This window comes from Haliotis rubra, unplaced genomic scaffold, assembly GCF_003918875.1.
Source record: "Haliotis rubra isolate DU_JTF1 unplaced genomic scaffold, ASM391887v1 Scf52, whole genome shotgun sequence".
Taxonomy (NCBI): Eukaryota; Metazoa; Mollusca; class Gastropoda; order Lepetellida; family Haliotidae; genus Haliotis; species Haliotis rubra.
Genome location: NW_025767213.1, coordinates 855771 through 873979, shown reverse-complemented (window position 1 = coordinate 873979; position 18209 = coordinate 855771). Strand labels below are relative to the sequence as shown.

General features: G+C 40.9%; 1 protein-coding gene across 6 annotated transcripts; it reads right to left on the bottom strand.

The window, feature by feature from the left end:
• Nucleotides 1-39: 39 nt before the first annotated feature.
• Nucleotides 40-17474, bottom strand: LOC124292500 (probable ATP-dependent RNA helicase DDX4). Of its 6 annotated transcripts, none has more exons than XM_046729614.1 (17): nt 17294-17474; nt 16511-16536; nt 13529-13968; nt 13223-13256; nt 12549-12577; nt 11908-11988; nt 11502-11576; nt 11130-11202; nt 10413-10495; nt 9944-10033; nt 8957-9255; nt 8033-8317; nt 7528-7837; nt 6767-6866; nt 5334-5604; nt 5100-5219; nt 40-1296 (listed from the first exon to the last, which is right to left on the bottom strand). In XM_046729614.1, the coding sequence occupies exons 1-17, from the start codon at nt 17324-17326 to the stop codon at nt 1171-1173; spliced, it is 2475 nt and encodes an 824-aa protein (XP_046585570.1). In that variant the 5' UTR covers nt 17327-17474; the 3' UTR covers nt 40-1170. The 6 variants fall into 6 exon arrangements, with proteins under 6 accessions (XP_046585570.1, XP_046585569.1, XP_046585572.1 ...); XM_046729613.1 differs by having other exon boundaries at nt 10413-10493; nt 11122-11202; nt 17294-17473; XM_046729616.1 differs by lacking the exon at nt 11130-11202 and having other exon boundaries at nt 10413-10493; nt 17294-17473.
• Nucleotides 17475-18209: the final 735 nt, after the last annotated feature.

Below are 18209 nucleotides of genomic sequence, written 5' to 3'. Positions count from 1 at the left end.
AAAACCAATGGAGAACACCCTTATAAACAACATAAACTGTTTAATTACAAAACATTTATTAAAAGTAACCATAATGAAAACAATATTACAGCACCGTACATCAAAAATTATACTAAAAACTTTTTTTTGTATACAAACTTTTAAAGATTTGGCATCACAATAGCTATTGGCACATGAGATTTCACTTGGAATCTGCTATCAACTCCACTATACACATTCAGAGCTAGTACAGGGGTACCAGGTACTGGAAGCAGTACTTGCACCCTTAGGACTGGGCAGTGATAGCTATTGAGCAAAGTTAAATCTTTTACCCGTATGACTAGCTTGCACACGATGTTTTGATTAATTCTTTGTGTCCACTTCAACCATGGAATGTTTCCAGTAAAGGACGGATTAATGTATGACAACCCATGTTTACACGAGTCAACCTGTCACCTCGGGTTTCAACACAGTACTGCACTCAATATTCTGTTACGAGTTCACTTCAAGTTTAAATACACATGCCCGTTCTCTGTACATTGAGCTCTTGGCTGTCAAGAGTCTCTAAAGTGGACACCACAATAGAAACCCCTAAGCAGCAACAAATCCATCCCTGCAAACTTCCTCCATCCCTACAAAGTGGCCCAGACCATACTGTATAGCTACCAATCTTGAGACCTATTGATATATCCATGCTTAATATCAGGAATATAATGCCCATGTATTCGGAGGAGTTTGCCAGGGATGGATCGACTCCAGTGTGTCTTAGGAAAACTCTCAGATTGTATGGCCTTTACACAGCTAACTGATCTGCCTACTCTTGTAAGTTTGAGCACTTTACCAAATAATACATGTGTTTTGCAATCTTGCAGTGAAATGAAACAGAAATAGTAAGTCTTTCGTAAACTGATATCCATCTCGTGTCCTAATTTCTCCGATTGTCATCACAGTCTAACACGGCAGCTGCAACACTGTCACATTCACACAATGCATCAAAGATCTGCTGATGCATCAAATGATGAGGGATATCCATAGTCAACATAGCCTTCCAGCTTTCACAAAAGGCTTCGAAAATTTGTCAGAATGAAGTACGAAAAGCAACAGCAACAATGAAGTCCTTGTAAAATATTACCAAATAAATTGAACCGAATGTCTTTTTGGTGCTCCAAGAACTAGATGTTCAGGAAAGATTTAGTCCCACTCTTCCTCGTCAGCATCTGCAGCAGCAGCAGAAGATCCACCGCCCCCGCCACCACTCCAGCTGTTCTCCCAGGCATTGCCTGATTTTCCGCCACCACCTCCACCTCCAGAATTGAACTGTAAAAGAAAACAGTGACCGACTGTATTCCTATATTGGTATACACAGTCCTCGGTATGACAGCCAGTACTTCATCTGGGTTCTGCTTGGGACATTTGATATTATGCTTCCACAATTGATATCTGTTGTCTATTTTATTCTGATTCTTACAAACAATTCCATAAGTTTCAAAATGTAATTTTTATGATAAAATTAATATTTTATACTTATCCTGACTAATGCTTATTTGCTTTCTCATCCTCTTCCGAATGGTCATGTGGAAACTTGAATCCCTCCAATTCCCTTGAAGCGAACATACAATCACTCACCCTGAATTACCTCCCTTTTCCCGCCAAAACTGGCACGTGACCTGCCATGCCTTGCTCTTCACTCTCCGATATAAGCCCCACGCAGGTTTACAGGGAAACCTGTGTGGTGAGGGGACGGTTGGGAGGGCTTCTTCATCTCATGAGTCAGGATAAGTATAAAATATTAATTTTATCATAAAAATTACATATTTTTCCTTATCCAGACTCATGCTTATTTGCTTACTGAATCCGACTGAATCGGTGGTGGGTCAACCACCTACCGGGATTCCCTGTATGATTGTATTCACGTCAGCGTTCACGCTTGATATATATACCCCCTGGGAATTTCTTCTTCTGCGGCCAACTTCAATATTTCTTGATGCTTGTCGGGGGACCACCTTCTTATACATTCGTATTAGAAGTAAACTTCTTAAGTTTTGTGGATTTAGTATACTAGACGCCTGGTTGTCTAGATATCTGCAACGACCCAATGTTACGGTAAGAACTTTACCGAAACTTGAATCACGACCCATCTGTTAAGGCAAGAACAATACCATAACTGAGTCTATGTATCACTCATGCGCTGACTTATCTTGTAAGTCAGGGGAACATGGACTCTCAGCTGGTGGCAATGGACAGTTGCCTGGCGTCAAAGAATCTGCGTGACAAGGGCGAGTTTCTTCAATGTCTGGCCGGTACAGTGAGTTGTTGCGCTACGACTAGAGGGCCGAACTGGTGTATCCCTGATACGTCTTCTGTGGAGATGTCTCTCAGGTAGTGATTAGCGAAGACAGTGTCTGACTTCCAAAAGCAGCCTTCCATTATAGATGATATAGAGCAGTTTCTATGTAGGGCGAGTGTCAAGGCCAAAGCCCTAACTTCATGTGGGTTTGATACTCTTGGAGGCTCTAACCCTGCTGCTTTATAGGCTCTTAGGATCACTGCTCTGATCCAGAAGGAGATCATTGTACGGGATACTTCTACAGTTGTAGCGGTTGATAGCGGGATGAATAGACGCTTGAAATTCCTTCTTCTCGTAGCAGATTTCTGCAAGTAGATTCTCAGCGCTCTGACATAGAGTTAAATCTTGAGTGTCTTCTGGACCCAGGATTGTTGATAATGCCGGAACGTAGAACTGAAGATCCGGTTGGCCCGGTAGATGGTTCTTGGCTATAAAGTCCCATCTAAGGCCAGATGGACTGCTTCCCTTCTTCCCGTGTCGAATCTCGTACGGCTGAAGTCAAGGGCGTGTATTTCTGAAATCAAGGCAGCAGTAGCCAAGGCGAGGAGGAATATCATCTTTTTAGTTAATAACTCAAATGTCGTCTGCGTCAGCGGTTCGTATACATCACTGATGAGGTGCTGCAACACTATGTTGAGGTCCCATGCTGGTGCTCTGAACTTCTGTTGTTGATCTTCCAACTTGAAAGATCTCAGCAGGGCCACTAGTTCAGGCACCTTGGTCAACTTCACCCGTCTTCATGGTGATGACCGAGATGATTGCCACAAGGTATGTAGACAGCGTCGAGCCCTTCAGATGTCTAGTGGACCTCAGATGACACAAGTAGTCTGCTACTTCACGCGACAACTGCCGGATGCCGCCTTCAAACAGTGCCCAAGGTTTTCGTAGTAAAGGCTTGGTGTAGACATCTGGCCATGTAGAGGAACTCAGCAGCCCCTGACGACGTAATAGTGTGATGCCTGCCGACGTAGAGGCCAAGTGATCGGAGATAAACTCCTGATCCATGCGCTGTAACACTAGTGTAGACCGGATCATCCGTTCTTCCGTCTTAGGATGCTTGAAAGCACACATCAGCGCTTCGTTGATGGCTCTGACCTTGCTAAAAAGCCCTACGGGTTATCGTATCAAGCTGTTCCACCTTGTAACTGCAAGACTGCGAGTCAGGCGCCTTGTTGAAGTGGTTCATGTTATGATGCCGGAACCATCTAGTGCTGAACTGCGGAGTATGCTGCCCTTGTGTCTTTGAGGCATTTTCAAAGGCTATTTTCAGGTTGTCTGCAACCTGCGCAATGGGCTTCATCGGCGGTATGGTAACCGACTCCAAGTCATCTTCCTTCATGCAGTACGTCTTGGCCGGACTCAAATCTCCGGATGGAGACGATATCGGGAGACCATCAGCCACCCACGCCAGCACCTCTGCCTCAGTGAAGACGAAGTCATCATCTTCTGCAGGTTGTCCCCGCTCAGCTGCTAGGCTCTGACTAGAGATGTCTACGTTGACTGCTGACGACGTAGAAAAGGACTGGTCTGCGATGTCTGCCATCATCTCGCCTCTCTGCAATGTTGTTCTCAGGAACCGTCTGCTTCTTCTCCCGCTTTAGCCTCTTCTCCAAGGCCTGCATCATGACCCTACGGGCGATGGTGTCAGCAAAATCTTCAACGTTGAGGACCTCTGCGTTCCTAATCGGACACTGCTGCGGGATGACTGCAACTGACTCGTCTGTCGACATCGCTGACGACATAGCGTTTTCAAACGCCAAACGCAACGCTGCAAGGAAGACCTCAGGCTGCAACACTGGAGGTCCCAAAGGACTGGAACCATCTACTTCAGCACCAGGTGCCCCAACATCTGTTGAAGGTCGTTGCATAGGGTTATGCAACGACGACCTCGAAGATCTTGTAGAGTAGGAAGATCTAGATGAGTGCCTGGATGACGTGGACTGCTTCCCTGAAGCGGCCGTCCCATGTTTCTTATGTTGCGCCATCTCTGCCTGTGGGGACTTCCTTTTACTTACAGTACGTGGGGTAGACTTCTCCCCTACTGGTGACATCGCAGACTTCGACTGGGATGACATCGTAGATCAGCACAGCTCTCAAGACGTAGTCGCAGCAACTCACAGCACTCAAGACTGTATCACCTTCTCACGCAGGCTGGTTGAATCTGACAACAGGTTGTATAACTTAAGGCTCAAAATTCAATCACATATGAAATTTTTATAAGTCTGATATTTCACAATTCAACAGATATATGAAGTCATAAATTCAATATATACACATGATTAAACACAATAATCAAACATCAAGACATATTCAAACCATAAACCAGCCAAGAACACCCAGGGTGTAAATCAAGTGTTGAGAAGTGATGGACTGTTGTTTACATTGAAAACATGTGAACAAACAGTCACCTGGAACAAGTGAAATTGTGAATTAACTTACAATACAATGTACAAATTTTGTTTATAAATGTGATAAACAACATATTAAGAAACACAATCACGGCACAATTTGTGCTATATATCCAAAATATTTGAAGTTATAAGCCGCGAAAGGATCCTGAAGTGAGGAGAGAGTGAAGAGCAAGGCATGGCAGGTCACGTGCCAGTTTTGGCGGGAAAAGGGAGGTAATTCAGGGTGAGTGATTGTATGTTCGCTTCAAGGGAATTGAAGGGATTCAAGTTTCCACTTGACCATTCGCAAGAGGATGACAAAGCAAATAAGCAAATAAGCATTAGTCAGGATAAGGAAAAACATAAGAAATGTTAAATGTTACCTTCCCCCTTCTGATATCCTTTCCACCATACTGACTTGACAAGCCGTGGACAGCACTGTCAATCACTCCATCACTGGTCAGGGAGTAGTCTGACAACCACTCAGGCACTATCTGGTGAGCCTGGGGAGCAAACAGTAGGAACCTCAGTAAGGCTAGCTAGAACACATACACATAAAAACTTCACAAGTTTCCACCAATCTGGTATTATACGTACAAGAGCCTTTAACAACTTACTTCTGTTAGAATTCGAACCAAACTCTTCACTAAGGCACTGTCAGAGTCATGGGAGTAGAAACTTGTTGCTTTCCCCAAGTTGCCACAGCGACCTGTCCTGCCAATACGATGAACATATTCATCAATGGATGAGGGCAGGTCATAGTTGACTACATGCTTCACTTCTGGAATATCCAACCCTCTAGCAGCCACAGATGTGGCAATCAGAATAGGTGCGGTTCCTTTCTTGAAATCCCTCAAGGCTTCCTCTCTCTCCCTCTGCAGACGATCACTATGGACAAGAGAAATCGCATGGAAAATTTGAAACCAGGAATGTGTGGTGTGTGCACACAAACAATTTGATATTCTAGAGGGGTGACCAGATACAACAGTTTTAAGTACTTGGCGCTCATGAACAACACTCCTGAACACAAGTGTCTTGACAGTAATTTCCCCTGCAAAATGAACTGCACTACTAAAAATTGTGCAAAAAACCAAAAACAAAAAAACAACAACAAACAAGTGTTTGCCACTGATGTGGCAATGTCCCCCGCCACTAAAGAATGTAATATCTATATTTACTACTTTTTATTTTTGGGTCACATACAAGATGCCTGAAATGACTGGTGTCTGCATAATCACCCAATGTAGGCTGTCAACATACTTAAAACATTGGGTGCAATGTTTTATGAGATATCGCCTTTAAAAAGCGGTCAAAGTATCGTGGTGACCTTGAAGATAACGTCAAGGTCACCCAAATAAACTGGTGTCTGTGTAATCCCCCAATGTAAACTGTCACCAAATTTGAAGACACTGGGTACAACAGTGCATGAGATATCACGTTAACAGTTTGAAAAGTGGTCAGTGTCGTGGTGACCTTGAAAATAAGGTCAAGGTCACCCAAATCGTCTGGTGTCTGCATAATCTCCCAATGTAGGCTGTCACCAAATTTCAAGACATTGTGTACAACAGTTCATGAGATATCGCGTTAACAAGAATCGGGACGTACGTACATACGTACACCGCTGAACACATAGTCCCCCATTCCGTGTTGCGGCGGGGACAATAAATAAATGCTCCTAATTTTGAACCTGCCCCAAAACGTTTAAAGCCAAGGATTCTATGTGATTTGACATGAATAGGCGAACCGCAATATGTATCATATTGTGACTTGTGCATCGATATGCATCGTGACCTTGCTGAATCATTTCAATACTAATATATCTGTATTATATTTTACAGGGGTCAACACACATTAATCCCCGTACAGTGCTACACACTGCAGTGAAGCCCTAAATGTAGACTTTAATGCTGTGAACTATTATGTTCTCAGGCCCATTCTGAAACATCAGACAAACTCTGCCACTCAAGAGATTATGCGCCACAGAGGGGACAAGCTGGTGCACTACCAGAGATACACGGGATATTCCTGAAGTGTCAACAGCGCCACTTACCCATGGATACTTGTGGTGGGGAAGCCAGACTGACTCAGATAACTAGCTAAGAAATCTGCATTCCTCTTCTGTTCCACAAACACCAGGGTCTTGTCTGAACCTGAAAATGCAAATGACACTTCGTTGAAGAGCATATCAACTAACAAAAATACAATGTAGATAAGTCAAGAGAACTGAAGCAAATACAAGATCCAAATCCTATTGTTCACAACTAGCAAACCAGTAACATTAGGTGATAAAAAATAACGTGTAGCCCAACATTTAATATTTTCCCCAAATGTTTTGGTTGGTTAGTTTAGTACAGAAACAACAAAATTACTTGTGATAAAGCAAAAGATTTGATACATTTAAAGTAACAATGAGTAGATGTGTTTAGTTATCTCAGCGTTCTGGATCAGTCACACGTTGTTTGCATCAGCCAGAAACATTTCAAACATAGCATTTCAGGGATTATTGCTCAAGAAAGTAAACATTTTGCCACACTCCAAGCAGATGCCGCCAAGCAGGCCCCATGAAAGATTAAGTGGTCAGGAAAGAGAAAACCTTAAACCATTCTTGATTTCAATCAAATCTGAAAAGCAAAATAGTGAATGAGTATAGTTTTACGCCGCTTTTAGCAATATTTCAGCAGCATCACGGCTGGGGCACACCAGAAATGGGTTCACACATGGTAACCATGTGGGGAATCAAACCCGGATCTTTGGCATGACAAGCGAACGTGAAAAGCAAAATAAAAGTGAGAAGTAAATAAACAGACTCACCAGATTCTGTGAGGATGGAACAAAGTTTCTCCCTTTTCTGTAGTCTGTCAACCTCAAAGAAGTTTTGTTCTACATCTGTGTTGGCCCCACCCACACGTCCCACTGTCAGGAACAAGTAATCATTCAGAAAATCAGCTGCTAGTTTCTGTATCTCCGTGGGAAATGTAGCACTGAACATTAGTGTCTGTCTCTGGGTCTTAGGGGGCATTCCCAGCTGCTCTACTAACTTGCGTATACACGGCTCAAAGCCCATGTCCAACATTCGGTCTGCCTCGTCCAGAATGAGGAACTTCACCTTACCCAGACCAATCTGGAAACATACACACCAATCCTCCATCATCAATAGTTTATAACAAGAGCAGACAGGCCTAGGCCAGACAATGTTTGCGTGTGATTGTTTATATTGGATAAGTTCACAACAAATTCCAGATTTCACACTGAAAATAATCATTTAGCATTTAATCTTTAAATTAGTATTTGAGTGTGACAATGGACGGTCTCTCACCTTGCCCTTCTCGATGAAATCCAGCAGTCTCCCGGGAGTCCCCACCACAATGTGTGCCCCTCTCTCCACCTCCCTCAGCTGATGCCCAACAGACGTTCCCCCATACACTACCACGGGGCGAACCTCCGTCCCCCAAGAGAACTTGCGAGCATCAGAGTGGATCTGTACCACCAGCTCCCTGGTGGGGGCCACAATGATGGCTTGAGGCTCTTGTACCTCTGAGAACTGACTAGTGGTCAATCCCTCCTTGACCATACAGGTTAATGTTGGCAACAAGAATGCAGCCTGGAAACAATGTAACATGTGGGGCATTACTACTTAAATCTAATGAACATCACACATGCCTTACACACAAATACAGCCACGTTATATTAAGCTGAATGGTAACTTTGTCTTCACTTCAACCTTATCCTTTCCCAGCAGATTGACATCGCGACATTCAAACTGACTAAGTACATGCATAAATACTTCGAGAAAATGTAATTACCAGCTTTTGAGTGATATTTTTCAATTCTGTGACACTGAGTTCTGAGCTCTTTACAGATCCACATGGAATAAGACGATTTCAGGATATTCTTTAATGTCAATAACTATATCCACAAACAAAATACATTAAGTTTCACTTTGTGAATTGCCCAACTTGTGACCTTGACCCTTTCATGACATGTCCATTTCTATAGAATCGAAGAGAATACTGCAGGCTTTTGGGCAAATCCCAACAATTACAAATGGTGTAACTTCAAACATCATTCACACATCAAAGGTTTGATCCCTCTCAAACAAAATGTCTCCCATTTGAAAATTGGTAAATATGGTAACTCCAGACCTTGGACATGCGTATAACCTTAGAAGTTCAAATTCATGCTAAAAACTAAAGAATCAAATGATAGCATTATGTGCAAGAATGTATAAAATGAATGTTACCGTTTTGCCTGATCCTGTCTGGGCACAGGCCATCAGGTCACGACCAGCTGCAATAATAGGAATAGAATACTTCTGAACAGGGGTTGGTTTCTCATACTTCGCCTTTCGAACATTCTTCAAAAACGTGGGATACAGACCAGCTTCATCAAAACCGCTGATGAAACCAACAGGGTCTCTCCCACTCACTTCCACAGTGATATTGTCGTATTTGTCAAAGTTAATGCCCTTCTCTATGGACTGGAAGATCTCATCTTCATTCTCTGTCAGTGCAGGAGGAATGTATGGAGGTGGACGATCGTCTGCAGAAAACGTGAAGATACAGTTTGAGAATGTGATGAAACCAGTGTGTCAACTTGCTGACAACATGCAGACACCATGTTATTCAGGTACAATCAGCCTCTATTTCTTAAACTGGTTGACTTGTTGATTACAATGTTTTACACACAGCTACTGAAATGTTTCCATGCCAATGTGGATACAGTAAAGATATAATAGATGAGTCAGTCACTATGTTTAAGATATTTGCTTGAAGTGAAATGGATAAACCCTTTTAATTACTAGGTACATGTTAATATTCAATGCAATTAAGTAAAACATCAATTCATCTTCATACTGAAAAAAATATATATATAAAAATCAGATTTGGATGGTTGGTACTCAGCAATACTCAAGATATATGGCTGCAGTCTGAATAATTGACCAGACAATCCAGTGATCAACTGCATGAGCATAAATCTACGCAATTAGGATATGATGAAATGTGTCGACCAAGTCAGCGAGCCTGACCATCCGATCTCATTAGTCGCCTATCACGACAAGCATGGGTTACTAAAGACTAATTCTAACCCAGATCTTCACGGGTCCCAAAAAAAGGTCAGAGATAAACAGCATAACAGATTAACTTTAGTAACACGAAAGAAGCAGTTGGTTCTAAACTTGTTTTAAGTAGTGTACCTTTCAGATATTATTGCACATATAATATCTCACCTTTGCCAGAGCTGTCTGCATTAGGACATTCTCTTGCCATGTGACCATCCTCTCCGCACTTAAAACAGCCCTTCTTACCACCACCGCCACCTGCAATGGAAGTGACCACACGTATGAAAGAACACATATCATGGGGGTTTCACCAAATTACTCAAATTCAACAATGATCAACTCTATGTATAGCCATATATAGTGGGGCGACTTTGTGAAAACTCATCACTAACTGATAACAGTAACTCAGGTGTCCCCAGGTATGTTCCTAAATCAGGTCTCCCCAGGTATCGTAAGACATTCCATGACATTTGGCCTTATTCTTATTTCAAGTGAAGGACCCAAAATATGATGTTACATCAGCTATTTTGTGAAGAGAAGATGGACAAAAATAAATTCATTCAGGCTTAACAAAAACACAACCTAGATTTTCACCAAAATATCAACACTGGAAAAAACTTTCAGTTAACCAACTTACCACCTCCTCCTCCACTGGGACACTCTCTGGACATGTGGCCTTCCTCACCACACTTGAAACAGGCACGGCTTCCACCTCCACCTGAAAACACCAAGACATTTATAAGGAAAGTATCGGTCCGTGGGAGGAAGAATTCAATGATACACACAAACAATTCATAAACTACAGCCTAATATTTTCAAAGTAGTCATCCCCAATGCATCAAATTCATATTATGCAGAGAAAAGTCCAGTCGCTTCCTGAGTATGTTATGCTTGGCTCTTCACTGACCCCCTAGAACAATTGGTTACAATACTTTCTGAGCATTTTCATAGCTACTATAACAAAGTCTACATCACCAGAATAATGCCACTGTCATCTTGAGAGAAGAAAATAATTTAAGCAGTTTCGAGACGCGCAAGTCGTCATTATGTGGCCAAAATGTAACACCTAAATTTCAACACTCACGTCAGCTTGCTATTATCACAAAATTGTACACTCAACACATGGAACTGAATGACCACATTAACTATTTAACATTTGCGTTTTCAGTTTAGCAAATTTAATCACAAGTGTTGCTGATAATGTCCCATATCTTCCATCATATGGTGGACCCGTCTCACAAGTTTAATATTTCTACAATCAATAGGTGTTAGCCATTTTGAAATCATCAAGATATAGGATGTCTGGGCTCATGGACGTAATCTGTTGCACTTGTGACATGACTTACCTCCTCCACCTCCACTGGGACACTCTCTGGACATGTGGCCTTCCTCACCACACTTAAAACAGGCACGGCTTCCACCGCCACCTGAAAACACCAAGACATTTATAAGGAAAATATTTTGTGGTAGGACGAACATTTACATTGTAAAGCTTTTCATGGATATTTGCCGACACTTTTACAACTGTGTGTGTGGTTTAGTTTGTATCGTCATTACATACAAATGTGTGTTCTAATGATCTAACCTGCTGTTTCTTAGTGTATCCTTGTGCCAAAGTCAGTATCCTATCAGTGATGCCACTCTTCTAAAACAGCCCATCCACAGGAGTTAACTCTCACTAATGTACTACATATTTTCTCTAGATGACGAGGAATGTCCAACCTACCTCCTCCACTGGGACACTCTCTGGACATGTGGCCTTCCTCGCCACACTTGAAACAGGCACGGCTTCCACCTCTCCCTGAAGATGGATCACAAGCACATGAGAAACACTACAGGCATACCACTCCATGTGAAATCATCAACATGGATGGGACAAGCTGGTATAGATGAACAGGGAGAAGTAAGCAAAATGAAACAAATAGGGACAATTGTATGTGTAATCTAAAGTGATCACAATACAACAGGCAGTATCTAAATGTAGCTATCACTATTTCTGGCATATGACAAATGAATTACAAGCAGAGAGGATGAGTCAGTGTGACAGCCGACTACAGAAAGGTGAATCCCATGAAGCTGACAAGGCAGCAACCAGACAGACAATTGCCTGTACCAATGTGACAATGTATTACCTCCAGAGCTGCCAGCATTAGGACATTCTCGGGACATGTGCCCCTCCTCCCCACACTTAAAACACCCGCTGCCGCTGCTACCTGATAATGCAAGGTGTACATGGTGCTGAAGCATGATAAGCAATGAATACATGCAATAACAGAAGATGGGTAATGAAATAGGTAAGCTAGTGAGCAGTAAGATAAGTGTAGTTGATGTGGGAGGAAAGCCTTGAAGTGATGCAGGCCATGACCAGTAGTACTTTGATGAACCGGGAATACAGCAATGTGATGAACCCATAAACAATGCAAGGGTGAATCAAAGCAGTCCGTGAATTAAATATGAAAAAGAGGTGGAAAATAATGCAGGTACTCCATGTTGTGGTATTTGAATCTGAGGATTCCTAAATCAATATCTGTGTGCACGACACACCCCTAGACTTTCATGTTTAATCATTCTCTGGCATAGCAGATTTTGGGATATACATAATTATTTCCAATACAAATGCATTATCATTGAACTGAAAACACATCTTTAATGTGTTTTTCTTTCCCTGTCCAAAATTCATATCCTTTCTTTACAATACAGTGTCACAATAACACTAGAGAAACAGTTTGACATAACACGACAGTAAAATAATAAATTAAACGCATATACTCACTGCCCCCACGGCCACCAAAACCTCCGCCCCTGAAAACATGGCATAGTAGTTAATATCAGTGCCACATTTCATTTACTGTTTAATATGATAAAAGTTTGGAATGGCATATCAATAATCAGAGGCCCAGATAAGCTGCGTATCCGGGTAAAATATGCATAGAAACTTTCCAACTACGCATTGAAAAATAACTGTTGCGTACCAATTACGCATTTAAACTGTTAGATACGCAAAGAGTTTAAAACAAATGCGTATGGAATATACTTATAAAAATCGCTTGCGTAATGAAAAAGACATCGATTGCCATCAACTTGTACTGTGAGTATAGGACAAGTGTTGTACTGTCAGTATAGGAAGACTTTTTATAAAATCATTTCCCTTATATTTAAGTTGGTTTTGATTAGGTATGACATAAGGCAGAACATACCTGCTTAGTAAACTTACTCAATGACACAATACTTAGGTGTGTAAAATAACTGAAATACGTACATATTTGAAAGCAGTGGGTAACGGAAAATGAAATACCCACACAACATTCATAATACCCACTCCAAAAAAATACAGTGGGTACAGTACCCACATTAGCTAAATCTTATCTGGAGCTCTGAATAATCATAGACCATATTCATCAAATAACATGTATCAGTGATCATTATTCAAAATATTCAATTACCAACCTTGGAGCGTCGTCATTATCACTTGACCCGAAACCTAAAAGAAGTAAAACAATTTGTATAAAAAACATGTTTTTGATGTCATATGTTGCATATTGCAACATTAGCTACTGGACTGCAGAGAGTAAATATAAACAGGGCGAGTGCAATATCATTCTCCATTAACCATAACATTGATCTATATATAAAAAAGTTAAAACATTTCTGGCACATAAGCTGGAAGTTTTGCAAGTCATCCCATTTATGGTTGTAATGATTTGTTTCTTTGTTGAACACAATATTCTTTGAGTACCAAATGACAATAGTTACCTCCCCTGCTTCCAAATCCTCCACCTCTTGATCCTCCTCTACTGCCAAATCCTCCTCTACTTGGCTTCGAATCTCCCCAACTGTTGTCATCATTACTCTGTCCATTTACCTGTGGCCTGCTTCCAAAGCCACCTCGACCACCACCAAAACCACCGCGACTTGGTTTCGAGTCCGAGCTCCCCGAATCCCCCCATCCTCCATCATTATCTGATGTGGCCCTAGAACCTCCGAAACCCCCTCGGCTTCCGAAACCCCCTCTAGAACCAAACCCATTCTGACTGTCTCCATTCCTAGATGTGAATCCACCAGGTCTACTCGAGCTGTCACCAGAACTGTTATCAGTTTCTTTAGCTAAGCCTCCTCGGCCACGGAATCCAAACACTTTCTTCGTTGCATCTGTTCCATTCGACACTCCAAAACCGCCTCTTCCAAAGCCCCTCCTGCATCATAAAGTACATTCAAGCTGACTTAAGAGGCAAGCATAAGAGGATTTTGTTATCCATTCGGCACTGCTGGGATGGTCCCAACTTTCAATATCATTTTATTCTAGTCATTAACAGGTGCTTTTTACATTTATTACAGCCAGTAGGACAAGGAGTTGTAATACAACCACAAACCTGGACTTTTGTTATTCTCTGGCTGCAAATGATGATAAACAAGTCATCAATATCCCCCGCAATGGCAAAATACTCTTCATGATTATGTCTACAAGTTATGATTATGTCAGATATTTAGGTGTGTATATATGGAGGAGAGCATTGAAAGGAGCACTATCACCAAATTCAGTCTCAGTCAAACTTGTTGCCATAGAAACGCCAAAAATATTTTATTCAGAATTCCAAAACTACCAAAAGGCACCAGTACACCACCAGATCTATGTATGTGCCAAGTGTGGTGAAGAAATATTGAATGCTTTTAGAGTTCTGCTCCGGAAAAGACAAATGTGCACGGACGGATGCACAGACGGAGTCCATTTTAATACCCCCTGCAAAACGCGTTGCGGGGGATAATGAAGGATACATTAGGAATCCAGTAAAGTCTCTACAGATAGTTAACTAGTAGTTACTGTAATTAAAGTACTGTCAGAAATAGAAAAAAAACCTGTTTCTAGGCTGTTACTAAGTATCCCTAAAAATTACGCCTACTTTGGTCCAACAGGGCGTTCAGTGGGATGCGTGATCGGAAAATAGAAAAGCCTCTTTACTCATAAAATTGGGCAAAACTTTGAAAAAATATGAATAGCTGCCTACAAGGGGGTCATCTCAAAGATATTTTATTCTTTTTCTTGAGTGTTGAATATGTCTCATCTATTGATTAACATCTAATGTGTCCTCCTTACATAATGTTTATGTTGAGATTCTATGATACCCATAGAAAAGCCTCAATCAGCCATCATATTAAATGTCTCAAAATATATAGGTGGCATGATCACTCAAAAGATCGGCAGTACTGGATATTATTTGTTATGACATGCCGTTTACTTTCCCAGTTTAACTCTCCTAAAGGATTGTCTTTGCTGATATCCCTATCCCAAAGTCAGCCGCTGTTTTATAATGAAGCTAAGTCTAATTTCAAAATGGGCATTTAAAAAGTGTCCTTTGTAATACAATATCATCCCACTCTAATTTGCATAAAGCCATGGTCAGTTCCAAATGTCGCTTTGGGCTTAGAAAAAAACCTGCATTGCTCATTTCTGCACTAATCTCTCCTCAGTAAAGACCTTTTTTAAACATTTCACTACCACTCAGAGTCTGAGACTGTAGTTAGGCCGAAGTTAGTTTAACAGATATTTCACACTTTCACATATCGTCAAGTCACACAAGTTCGATCGTCATGTAACTTCGATCGCCCATTTTGAATGGTAATTGTCGCAATACGTAGCGATAACTTACGATATCTGCAGCTTTGATCTTCTGGTGACACCACTTTCATTCGTTTGGACCGGAAAATGTTCCGTGTCAAGTTACCAAATGTAAGTTATAGCTCATTTTCAGCAAACAACTACTTTTTAACCCTAGATCAATAATGTAACTTTATCAGCTCAAATAAAATGTAAACAGTATAAATTTCACACGTTGTAAATTGACAGCACCCCTGTCTTCTGTTTGTTTACATTGCTGGTCTAATTGTGACTTGTCCAGACACGTGATATCCTTGTCAAAATTTTAAACTTTGGAAACAAGTAAGGGCCATTTCTTATAGAAAACTTAATGCTTTTTGAGAATTTCTGTGAATTGGTACCTGATGAAGTTCGAGCTATTGCCTCATTGATAAATACAACCTTGGCACAATGTACCCACCCTACATGTCAGCACAGAACACATTTACGTTTCTGCAAGCCAGTTTGTGGTGTTTGTCTACATTCTGAGGTTTGATGCCCTTCACGATGAGCCTGAAGAATAATTCCCTGCATAATACTTGTATATAAGCTGAATATTTGTGACTTTTCATCGTTTTTAGAAGTATTGAAACATAAAATGAACGTTTCATGGACATAAATACCATAAAATTACTTGGGACTGCTCTAGCTCTGAATTTGACACAAGAGATTGTCCTTACAAGTAATCCTGTTTACGCGACAAGCCAGCCAATCATATGATCGAACTTATGTGACGTAGCTTTCTGGCTCACTTGTGTTGACAGTGAGAGGGTGGCCATGCCGCGATTGTGAAAAGCAGTAAAAATACCTGGATTTTGGAAATGTTTCACATAAATAAACAAGTTTAGAGGTAAGAGATTTGAAAATAAGATATCAATATAACTTTGAAAATTCAGCGACAGTTCTTAAGTGATCAAACTTACATGACACAAGGATACTAAGATTCACAATTAAGTCTCCTTGTTCAGACATTTGACAAAGACCAAACAAGACAAGTATTATAAATTTTCGTCAAATGGTACTGTTGACAAATTATTGCATTAAAAAATGTAGATTTTATGACTAGCTGGGTCAGTCGAGTCGGCAGACATTTGGTTACTTACCCAGCTCCGAAGCCTTGGGAGGGTGCCTGAAAAATTACAGATGAATGTTCAGTCAAGGTCAGGATGAAACTACAAACAGCAAGTCATGGCTATGGAACACCAACCATTAGCCAAGAAATTGGACATGGGTCTACTTGAAATTTAACACTGATGACAAAATGACGAATGTCAAGTGACCATGAAACATTAATAATAGTGGTTGCCAACAATTACTGATTGCAAAATAATGTTCACCTATATATCCTAAACAACAATATTTAGCATACAGTAACACAAGTAGAGTAGTGTCATTTAGTTCAAAACGTCAATGCCAACATGATAAAAAATGGTCATCAATATGACAGTACCCAGTAGTCCGAAATCAGAAATTACCTTGTTGCCCGTGTTGGAGCATTAGCAGATTACAAGGATATATTCACGTCACGTCAAATTTTGGACATGAAAATATGTTTGGTTTCATAAAACAGTCTCGAATGTCATCTTTCATTGGGCAAAACACGTGTGGTTGACTCAAGTGGATCCATTTTCAAGGGTTAGGGTAGCAAAAGTTTACATGAAAACAAAGAAATAGACAGTAAGATCCCATGTAATAAGCGACATTTACAGTGGTGATCAGTCGGAGATTTAACAGGTACATTTTGAGCGAAAAAGACAATCCATTGCAAATGTCCCCCTGCAGGTCCGACATTTTGATTTAACCCCAACAGAAGCGTAACTTTGCCATGTTGACAGAGTGCGAAACTGTGAAAAACAATTGTCGTGAAGATATGCTGTAATACTCACGGTCGTATTTCCACCGTCCCAATCATCAGCCATTGTGTTCTGTTTGAAAACTGACGATATAGCTCCCTCTTAAGTGTCAGCTGACAACCACCCAAAATTGACAGACCTAGCTATGACGTAGGGGTTATTTCCCGCCGCAGTCAAACCTCCTTGCAGCCTTCTGGGATGGTAAACTAAATGGAGAAACCCTGCGCATAAGTTTATAAGCACATGGGCCCGCGATGAGAAATCGTTTCTGATTGGACAGGGCAGTTTTTCGTAAATTCATTTAACGGAACGAAAAAATGTCTTTGCGCATCGGTTTTGAGAAACGGCTGTTAAACAAATGTTAAAGGGTCATTGATCACATTAAACATTTAGTACTTCGCCTGAGTTTCTTTTCTAACAACGTCGTGTTACAAAATTGTAGAAGTTGATATCCAAAACAATCTTTGCCTCAGTACACACTTGGCCATTTTCAGTTGTAAGAAGGTACCAGTATAGATGGCACGATGTTATTAGAAGAAGAAAGATTTCGTACATTGTGTAAAAATGCAAGAGGAGATAAATTTCACTTCGTGTCATATTGTCCAGATTTAAGAAATGTAAGAAATTCATTCCTACCAAACTATTATTGTAATTACCCATCATTAGATGCATTTATATCCCTAATGTCTTGTACGCATAATGCACTACTCTTAAATATTAGCAACTATGTGAAAACTTAACGTATGTTCCCATAAACAAACATGTACATTTTGTATGTCACTATTGTGATCTTTATGAGAATAAACGATTGATTGGTTGGTTGGTTCAAGAATCAACACAGTATATGGTTCACTCTCTATTATATGGTCTCTGCTCTCACTTAGCCAGAGTCTAACTATGGCTAGATGAGAGATGCGAGCTGAGGTAATTAGCATTAGCCATTTAAGGG

Coding starts and splice junctions, on each gene's coding strand:
- LOC124292500 (XM_046729613.1), bottom strand. CDS start 17,326: ATGGCTGATGATTGGGACGGTGGAAATACGACC. Junction 13,969..16,510: donor TCCCAAGGCTTCGGAGCTGG/GTAAGTAACCAA, acceptor TTTATGATGCAG/GAGGGGCTTTGGAAGAGGCG. Junction 9,256..9,943: donor TGCAGACAGCTCTGGCAAAG/GTGAGATATTAT, acceptor CGTTTTCTGCAG/ACGATCGTCCACCTCCATAC.